Below are 9,857 nucleotides of genomic sequence, written 5' to 3'. Positions count from 1 at the left end.
CTTGTAACATTAATTCTCTCACTAGCACAGAAGGAAAGCAAGGTAGAACTAGCAGTACGACATTACCGTTTATGGTGGTAAAACAATGAGCTACGCCTATTCGGTCTGGAATATGGTGCTAGCCTGTTTGATGTAGCTAATTTGGAGGAAACGAAGCACCCGCACTTTTGAGGACGTTGAGAAATTTGTTGATCTTTTGAAATCTTTGTTAGTTGGGACATTGTTTGGGTGGTCTCATATTTGGGGTTCTACACAATGTATTTCCGTATTTGATTTCCTACAATTTGTTTTCGTTTCTCTTTGATTTGTTTGTATTTGTTTCAAGTACAATCTGTTCATTATCGTGAACATGATGTACTTTTTTATTAATGAAAATATCTATTACCTATAAAATATATATATATATATATATATTTATAAATAAATAAAAAAAAAAAAAAAAAAAAAAAAAAAAAGAAGAAGAAGAAGAAGAAGAAGAAGAAAAGAAAGTGCAGGTAGTACCTGGAGCCTATTTGTTAATACCGCACAGTGATTGATTTTGATTCATGCTTAAAGAATGAGAAATAGAGAATTTGTTTGTAGATGATGGTGACTTGGATATAATTTCTCTGATATTGAGTTTAACTTGAGCTTAGAGCATTTTAATGTCATTGTTCTCAAAATCCTTATAAATAGAGAATTTGTTTGTGGACTCTCAAACTGATTTGAGTTTTTCTTTCATCTATCTTTTGTAATTTATGATGATTTATTAATAATAGTTGTCATGTAATAAGACCACTGCAATCAGCTGGGTCATTAGGAAGCTATTTGGAATCTTGTACAGAGTGCAGACAGTGTTGGCATGCATGGATAAGCACTGCATTGTAACTGCTTCAGAGATCTTCGCAACAAATTCAATTTGAAAGTCATAATTATACATGAGATATAATTTTGACAACAAAAGCAAGGCGGGATTTAGACCCTTCATTTTGAACCTCTAATCTGTGCTTTCCTTCCTCTCAACACTTGAACGACTAAGTACAAGTACACCAATTACAATGAGAAGGGCACCTGAAAACCACTGTCAAACATACCTTCTCATCAGAATTGCTTTCTTAGTATTGCACCTAATGTTTTGAGGAGAATAAAACTCCCCAAATAAGAAGAATAAACAATACAAATTAAGTATCACTAACTAATACTAACGTTTCTAATCAAAGATAAGAAATCAATAGCAAGTGTTGGCAACTCCATCGCTCAAGACTGGAAAGTGAATCTTCAGTAACCTTGAAAACTCCACTGGTGACTAAAGTTAGGAACTAGCCAGCATCTTAAAATCAATCATTAATTACCTCTTGATAAGATTTTGAAGATAACTATCGTATTTAAACAATCAGTAATTTTTTATGCCTTTCTCTATCTCAAGGAAACCAGAGAAACATCAAAAGTAGAAACAAAAAGTGTAAATTATCAAAGGATTCCAGAGAAAACATGGGAAAAAAATATTTAGGAGACATAGAAGACAGCTAACTGGTTTGAGAACTTGCATCGGAAGCTTCACACAATCAACAGCATAATAAAGTATCTCATATCAAAGGCTCTATGTAATACACAAAAGTGCAGCTCTCTAAACCAAATGCCTATGCCTTCCATAGTTATTTCTACTAGCCAACATCTCAAGCTCCATTCTGGACATAATACAAGAGAACCTAAATGGAGTAGCAAAGAATAGCGTAAAAACATATTATCTTATAAGACTTGGTCAGAAGATAACTGACCATTCTCAATAATGGAAGTCAGTGTGTCATATAGGAACATCACAGATTTGCAGCAACTGCATAAATAACTCAGGGGCATTCTTGCCATTCTCCTGAGCAGTTAAGCAGCTCTCAAAAACCAGTCTTGGTGTAGAAACATGTTTGTTCATTTGTTCACTTTCTTTTGGTTACCTTGAATCATTTTCCACACTTATCATCATGATTCTACCATAATTTAATTCACGGTCACAACTAGAGGAAAACAAAAACAAAAAACGAGGGGGGTGTATATATCACGAAGTTTATCGAGTGCATTCATCATTTGCATACAAAAAACTAGCATTGCATGTATATAAACTTTAATGAAACTATTCCATGGTTAGGAGCAATAGGTATTTTATGCATATAAAATAGAAATCTAGAGACTCTAAAATGAAACAATTTGTTATTAAAGCAGCCATCAGCTAATTATCCATAGTATACCTTAAACGATAACGCTTCTTCAAACAAAAAAAACCCAGCTAGACCTGAAGAGAGGAAGTTTGTAGCAAAGTTTGTCACTGTAGCCTGCAGAGATGAGAGAACTTTGAGGCTGTTCACATAGCATCCCCACATTGTCACATTGAAAAATATGACAAGACCAAATTTAACAAACTGTTTGGAAATGAATGAGAACTGGTTAGATATCAATACATGTGAATATTGTTATGCACAAATGCACATGTTGTATACAGTATATACATGAATATTGGTGTTCTTGAAAACAATTGTTCCTCTATTAGTCATATTTGTTTTTGTTGCTCACTTCATGTTTGTTGAATTGTCTCACACAGACTATACCAACCAACAAGATTTGCCCATTTAACTTTTTTTTTTCTTCACAACACACAAAAAATGAAGAAATGAATAAAAGAGAATATAAATTGGACCAGATATATGGAATTAAAGTGAAATCCAATGAGACTGAACAGAAAATTGGACCGAGAAATATAGGGTAAAGAATGAAAGAAGTTACCTGAGAGGTGAATAGCTTAGCGGAAATGGCAGCAAGAGCAGCGGTAAGCCCAGCTAAAAACGCCCATGCGTATCCTTTCCTCTTCCTACCTTCCATCGCATTCGCACCCTCAGATCACGATTCACACCTTTCATTCACTAGTGTCTAGCTATGGTTTTTTAAATTTCGGAAATTTTCAAAAACAACCCTATATTTTTTATTGTGCCAATTTAAACCCAAGACTTTTACTAGAGTGACAATTAAGACCACTCTCACCCGGTTAAACCACTATTTCTTACCAACAAAAAGTTCAATGGCCTTGAAAGAAATGCATAAATTAGAAGGTCTGTAGTTTCTATTCACTCCTTTTAGGCACTAATAAGGCACGTTACCTCGGTGGTGTTTTATGTTGAACTCAAAGAAGAGAGAACTTTAATGCTTTCTATAGAGGTTTTTATCTTTATGGTAAAGTTTTCCCCGCATTCTAAAGTGAGGAAATAAAACGATGAGCTATGCCTATATGGGTTGAACAAAGCAATACTTTTTAGTTTTTTTTCCTGTGAGGGGTTTGATTGTCACAAGTTTGAAAGTGCAGGGTTTAAATTGAAATAATAAAAAGTGTAGGTTTAATTTGCAACATGTATAAAACTATAGTGTTTTTTTTTTTTTTTTTTTTTTAAATAAAGATTTTCCCCTTTAAATTGTTAGTGAATGGTGCTTGGAACCTATTTGTAAATATAGTGTTTTTTTTTTTTTTTTTTAATAAAGATTTTCCCCTTTAAATTGTTAGTGAATGATGCTTGGAACCTATTTGTAAATAGGTCACAGTAAGTGATGGATTTTGACTCATGTTTAAAGAATGAGAAATAGAGAATTCGTTTATAGATAATGGTGAATTGGATTTAATTACTCTGATATTGAGTTTAACTTGACCTTGAAGCATTGTAATGTCAGTTTGGGGATGATCTCTCTCATGTTTTCTGTTAAATGATTTAGGCATGAGCATAAGGTATGAATGAAAGAAAAGTTCAAAATCACAAAAGATTTTCTACAAAAAAGCATACCACATACCTAAGCCAAATCTGTCATGCTGATTTGAGTTTGTCTTTCATCTATCTTTTGTAATTTATGATGAAATAATAATACTTGTCATGTAATATGAGTGTAAGACCACTGCAATCATCTGGGTCATTAGGGAAGCTATTTGGAGTCATGTACAGAAAGTAGTGCAGACAATGTTGGCATTGACAAGCATTGTAACTGGTTCAGAGACATGTTCAGGAACTAGTGACTTTCATGAAAACTGTAGTAGATGATATGAAAAGCTCATTGCTAGTAGGTTTGTGAGTCTGTCCATCAGTTATGTTGATATTAATTGCTAAGTTCCCAGAATGAAAGTGCAGAGTAGTGTTCACGAGAAATTTTACATGGACACCCCACAATAAATTGCCTACTTTGCTTTGGCAGAGACTTTAAAGTATGACATCACATAAATAAAATAGCTAGTAAAAAATTCCTTCCTTTTCTCCAGAAATTGCAACCTCATCCAACATAAATAATTCTCAAATGCAAGTTATGTAACCCACAGGCCACAATAATGAGCATGCTTTTTCAAAGAAGGCAGAGACCCAGCCAAAAAAAAACTTAGCAAGGAGTAAATAAAAAACATGATGCTAAAAATTGTATGAAAATAGATTCAGAAAATGTTACATCATTGGCTAAAAAATATATCCAGGATCTTGCTCAAAATGAAGTCCTGTGCACCAGTTTACTTAAGACAATCCAACCAAGCCTTCTTCCTAGCATTAGACATACTCATGAATATCTCTCTCCAGTCTGCTGAAACAAATTTATCCATGGCCAACCTGTTGGTATTGTCGTCAATAGCACCAAGGTTCTTGAGTGCAATCACACAGTTGGGAAGGGAATATTCATCGTATGGGGTCACAGATTTACCCTCCTGCTGCTTACATTTTTCCTTTTCCTTCATCATGGCTACCCTTGCTTCCGATCTTAACTTAGAACACTCGGAAAATGCCCTAATTGCATCGGTAAATTGACTACAGCTATCAGCTTTCCTAGAACGCTTCCTACCCTGGTCTCTAAATGCATAGGACGCTTCCCACTACGTGTGGTGCGCTTCTGACTCACTTTCTTCTGATGGCCATCTGGACTATCAAGATCCACATCAACATAGATTGCATTGAGATACTCCTCATCAAGCTCACGCTCCTCATCTGTGTCTGGTACAGGTTCGTTAGAAGAAATAGCCAATACACCCATGGTAGCTATTCTGTTGAAGAGAATTCCCAACAACATAAAGTGCTCGCAACCCATCTCTTGGAATTTCTCAGCATGAGGGTTTGCAAACCACAAAATGGTTTATGGAATGTAAGATACATTACTTACCTGAAGATAACTTTCCCAAGCTTTATGACTTGTGATAACAGCATTTGTCTCAGCATCCCAACCAAACCCATTTTGTTGTATGAGTTGAGAAAAAACACAGTATTTTTGCCTAAGTCTATTAAATGTGGCTTTAACTTGTTTCAATTTGAAAGATTGCTTACCCCATTCATTCAGTTCTTCTAAAATTTTGCACCAAGTTATATGTTTAAAAATGCCCCTTCGCATATTTCCTTTGTGCATTTCCTTCACCATAATGTCTATAAAAAAACTTTTCAAGCTTTGCAGGCCAAATCTTAGCATCTTCTGTTTCATAAAATCCAGTTGCCATCTATATTTAGAACATATTAGTCTCACTAACACTATGACCATGTTGATCATTAATCAGGAAAAGCCACGTATCTAAGCCAAAGTCATTCAATACTTTGACATCCATTCAACAAGAGGCATTAGTAAAAACTTAACATATACCCAAACCAGACATTTTCATGGCCACCCATGAATCAGCCAGTCCACAACTAATCTACGAAATTCAGGCTCAAACCATCCTCCATTCAATAAAACAACATATAAATTACATGAAAACACATGTAACACTCAAAACACATACAGGCTGCATACACCAAATAAATACATTATAGTTTTGCAAGTTTGTGCATGTATGAACATATTCACAATATTTTAAAATCTAAAAATCTTACATGATGAAAATCACCCAATTCATTGATGCAGCTTCCCAGGCCCCCAAACTGCAGCTGTGGGAGCATTGTGCATTCACATAAATCATTGAATTTCAGTGGCAATTAGATTTAAAATAAAATAAAAAAAATAAAAAAAAATTATGAAGGTAGTCAAACCGCCAGCACAAAGGAGTAATGATTAGAGTAACGAAAACATGGAGAACATGTTTAGCTGTTACTCACTGACTCACTGTGTAATTTTCAGTTTGGAAATTTTGATTTTTTATGTGTTGGGGATCTACGTGCAATGCCAAGCGGAGTTCATACCAAATAGCTTCAAATGTTGTAGTGAAGAAAGAAATTTGAAACGCAGAAGTAACTCCTAATGGTGCATCAGGCTTGAGCCCATTTGTGTGTAATGACATATTGAACTAGATTTGGGGGGCACGGAAAGTCATGGATTGATGGCAATGTTAAAACATAAGAACTTGTTATAAAAAGTCTGGAATTTAATGAACTGCAAGTTTTAAGAATGCTTACTCTATAACGATTTCAGATATAATTGAATAAAGGAAAATAATACATGTGGTTGATCCTAACTAATTTGTTGAGGATTTATAGTCGACCTTAAAAATTTAAGACTAAGGTTTTGTTGTTGTTGTTGTTATTGTATACCACCCTAGTAGAAATTCTTTAACTGAGAAAATGCCAATAAGAGAGAGGAACCAAACAGCTAATTGTTACATTGAAATTGCAAACTAAGGTAATAGCACAAAATAATAAACAGTCTAGCATGGGAGCAGAACACTCAAACCTTAACTAAAATAAAACACCTTTCACAAATGAACATAAACCCACCATTTGAATAAAAAATATATATAAATATATGAAACTCAGGAGGCCAAATGCACACAAGCCCCAACGAAACTATTCACAAGTTAAAACTCCATAGCACAAAGGTAATCGTACAAATCTGAAATCATTTCTCACCCAAATTGAGAAAATGCCAAACACATGCAATATATGCCCAATAGAGCAAAAACTATAAACACACAACAATTTGATCGGTTGATGGGAGGAGAGGAGGGCTTACCGGCGGTGATGGGTGGAGAGAGAACGCAATAGATCGGTAGCGGCACACTTCAGACAAGCTGGGCGATAAGCACAAGAAATTTTTTAGAAAACACCCTTATTTTCTCAAGCTTTTTTGAAAACAGGAAACGAAATACACCCAACCAAACATTCATCGTGGCGCGGTTTTTTGTTTTCTGTTTTTTAAAAGGTTATAACTAAAAACGTGTGCTCACTGCTCAACCCATATTTCAAGTTTATAAAACACACGTGTATAAATAATGCTTTTTTAAAAACCAATTTATGCATGAAAACATTTTAAAACAAAATATTATTAAAATTTTAAAAATAGCATTGTGGGGCCCGATAGTTTATGGGCCAGGCCCACTTGCTCGTGGGGAGCCCGCAAGCCCAAGCTAAAAAAAAGTTATGGCCCAAACTTAAAAGTATAAGGCCGAGGGTGGCCCAGATATGCAGCCGAGGACGGTTTAGTCCTCGGCAAGCCTAAAGCTCCCTTGACAAAAGGGGTAAAAGAGAGCTATGAGAACTAATCCGTAAGAAGATCTAAAATATCTCAGGGAAGTTGTCCTTAATACCCTTCACTGATAAGACTTTACACCTAACAGAACCTGATTTTTAGGCTTTATTAACCATCCCCAATAATTCTGGGATTAGATTGACGGGACAAATATCAGTCCTGGAAAAGTTGACCCTACACGTGGACGAGGGACAATAAACGTAGGCTAGTATAAAAGGTAAGGTAAACTAATTAGGAAGGGATCCCATCTGACTTCCTGGAAAAAACTCCAGGGATGAGAATGCCCGGATGATATATGTAAACCACCACGAAAAATCCACCGTCGGGTAACCGGAGAAAAACATTAGTGCTCCTCGGACCTGATCCGAGGAGTCCAATCCCTCAAGTTACAAAGCTGTGGGGCTTGGATATCCAGGCTGAAGCCTTTTCTTATCTGAGTTCCCTAAAATCCGGTTTGGACCAACGCCCTGTGACCAAACGCTAGCCTTTTAAGCCCACTCTCTACAAATTTTATTGTGAGGGATCCTTCATGTGCGAGCCCAGCGTAATCGTTGGGCCGTTTGAGAATCGTGTCCCTACAAGCATCTTAATTTTTTTTTTTTTTTTTTTATGAATTATTGGATAAAATTTGACTCCAAACATGTTTGAAATTATCTTTTTCAACTCATTATTTCATTACTTGGTAAATTATAAAATTATCCATATATATTATTTAAACAAGTCAATCGCGTTATTAAAATTACGTGTGAATGGTCTCTCCAATTACCACGTAGTAGTTTTTTTATTTTATTTAATACAAGATAGAATTTCTACTCTAACCTAATCTAAGTGTATATGTGTGTGAAGCTCTCTTCTGGAAACTTGAAACCCGACCTTTGCCTCCCACTCCCCACAAGCATTTATACTTGTGGAGTAACCACCACACCAAGAATGCGTGGTGACACCACATAATATATTGAAGCAAAATAACTCCAAATATATTTTGAGTCAAACTTTTTTCTAATTGGAATATGAAGTTTGGTATCAAATTAGGTAAAATACAATAATAATAATAATAATAATAAATATCTAATTTGCTCTTTAAGAACAAATTTCAATTAACTTGTGAGTTTAAGACAAGTTGTTGGAAGAAAGTAGAGAACTTTAAGGAGCAATAAACTTTTAAATGATGTCATGTGTTGTATATACTTAAGGGACAAAATATATATTTTTTGAAAATACATGGTAATATTTGGTATTACCCCAAATCTTGATGGTAAAAAAGTATTTTACCCCATGTGTTTACTATTTTCCAAATGATCTCTCCATTTTGGTTTAAATTGATCGTCCAAAAACACAAATTAAGGACAACAAATTGTTTGTTTGGGGATACCCAGTGATGGGTTCAATGGATTTGATGGATATGCTATAAACCTGAAGATTCGAAGCTTTATCCACTGCGCTATCAATCTATGGGGTTTTCAAGATGTCTCGTAAGCATGGAATTAAATAGTCTACCTAAAGTATGGAACACCATTTTTTTTTAAAGGACACAAAGTATTTTACTAATTGTGAAATGAACCTTGATAGAGAAGCGGAAAATAATCCATCTCCAGCTCGTCCAAAGGTTTCGTCCAGAACCTACAGCGCAGGATGATCCAAGAGTCAACCCAGAATTAGGAGAAACGTCCATTAAATAATAGCACCACTCCATAAGTTTAAGTCTCCCATGGACGACAGGATCGTTCATAAGGTTCGTCCATGAGAAATCGCCAAATATCCTTGGACGACTAAACCACCCTACACCAGACGGACGAAACCTCAACACTTAGACTTTCAGCAACCCTCAACTATCTCGACAAACCCTTCGAATAAGTTAACTTCCATTTAGCAGTTACCATTTTATATCCGTTGAGGGAGTTAACTCCGGAGTTGTTGGATTCCACAAAACCTGGGGAGGTTATTGAACAAATAACCGCCCCAGGCTCCCTATATAAGGGACCGGTCTGGACCCGACAGAGGTAGGTCTTTTCTCTCAGACACATTTCCAAAACACTTGGAACTTATTCTTCTACAAATCTAACTTCTCCATCGGAGGGGGTTCGACCGGTCTTCTCCGGTCTCCTCTTTTGATCGCATTCTCTTCCTTGCAGGCCATCAACCGCTTGAACAGCCCACCGAAGCCAGGCCATTCTACCTTACTGATTTCGAACACTATCAGTTGGCGCCGTCTGTGGGAAGCGAAGGTTGTTTTGCGACTTTCTTTTCCTCGACAAAAGGGTTAGGATGGTCAGGACCAGGTCGAGGGCTACTAGCCCTGGCCGTTAGGGAAGCAGAGGCACTTCAAGTGATCCTCAGCGTGATCGCCAATCTGCACCAGTCTTGCAGACGTCATCCGTTCAGAATATGCAATCCATGGCGGCTGCAATGGCGGAATTGACTCGCCAAAACCA

At 36.1% G+C, this 9,857-nt stretch overlaps 1 protein-coding gene and 1 long non-coding RNA gene across 2 annotated transcripts; both read right to left on the bottom strand.

The window, feature by feature from the left end:
• Nucleotides 1-836: 836 nt before the first annotated feature.
• LOC126712359 (uncharacterized) lies at nt 837-3,096 on the bottom strand. The gene is made up of 3 exons (XM_050411660.1): nt 2,752-3,096; nt 2,220-2,390; nt 837-1,060 (listed from the first exon to the last, which is right to left on the bottom strand). Exons 1-3 carry the CDS (start codon nt 2,845-2,847, stop codon nt 977-979), a joined length of 351 nt encoding a protein of 116 aa, XP_050267617.1. The 5' UTR covers nt 2,848-3,096; the 3' UTR covers nt 837-976.
• Nucleotides 3,097-4,251: 1,155 nt separating this feature from the next.
• On the bottom strand, nt 4,252-7,081 carry LOC126712358 (uncharacterized). The gene is made up of 2 exons (XR_007651105.1): nt 6,910-7,081; nt 4,252-5,467 (listed from the first exon to the last, which is right to left on the bottom strand). It is a non-coding gene; the product is annotated as an uncharacterized LOC126712358 (long non-coding RNA).
• Between the last annotated feature and the right edge of the window lie 2,776 nt (nt 7,082-9,857).

Source organism: Quercus robur, chromosome 2 (assembly GCF_932294415.1).
Source record: "Quercus robur chromosome 2, dhQueRobu3.1, whole genome shotgun sequence".
In the NCBI taxonomy this organism is placed as follows: Eukaryota; Viridiplantae; Streptophyta; class Magnoliopsida; order Fagales; family Fagaceae; genus Quercus; species Quercus robur.
This window is presented reverse-complemented; position numbering and strand designations above follow the sequence as displayed.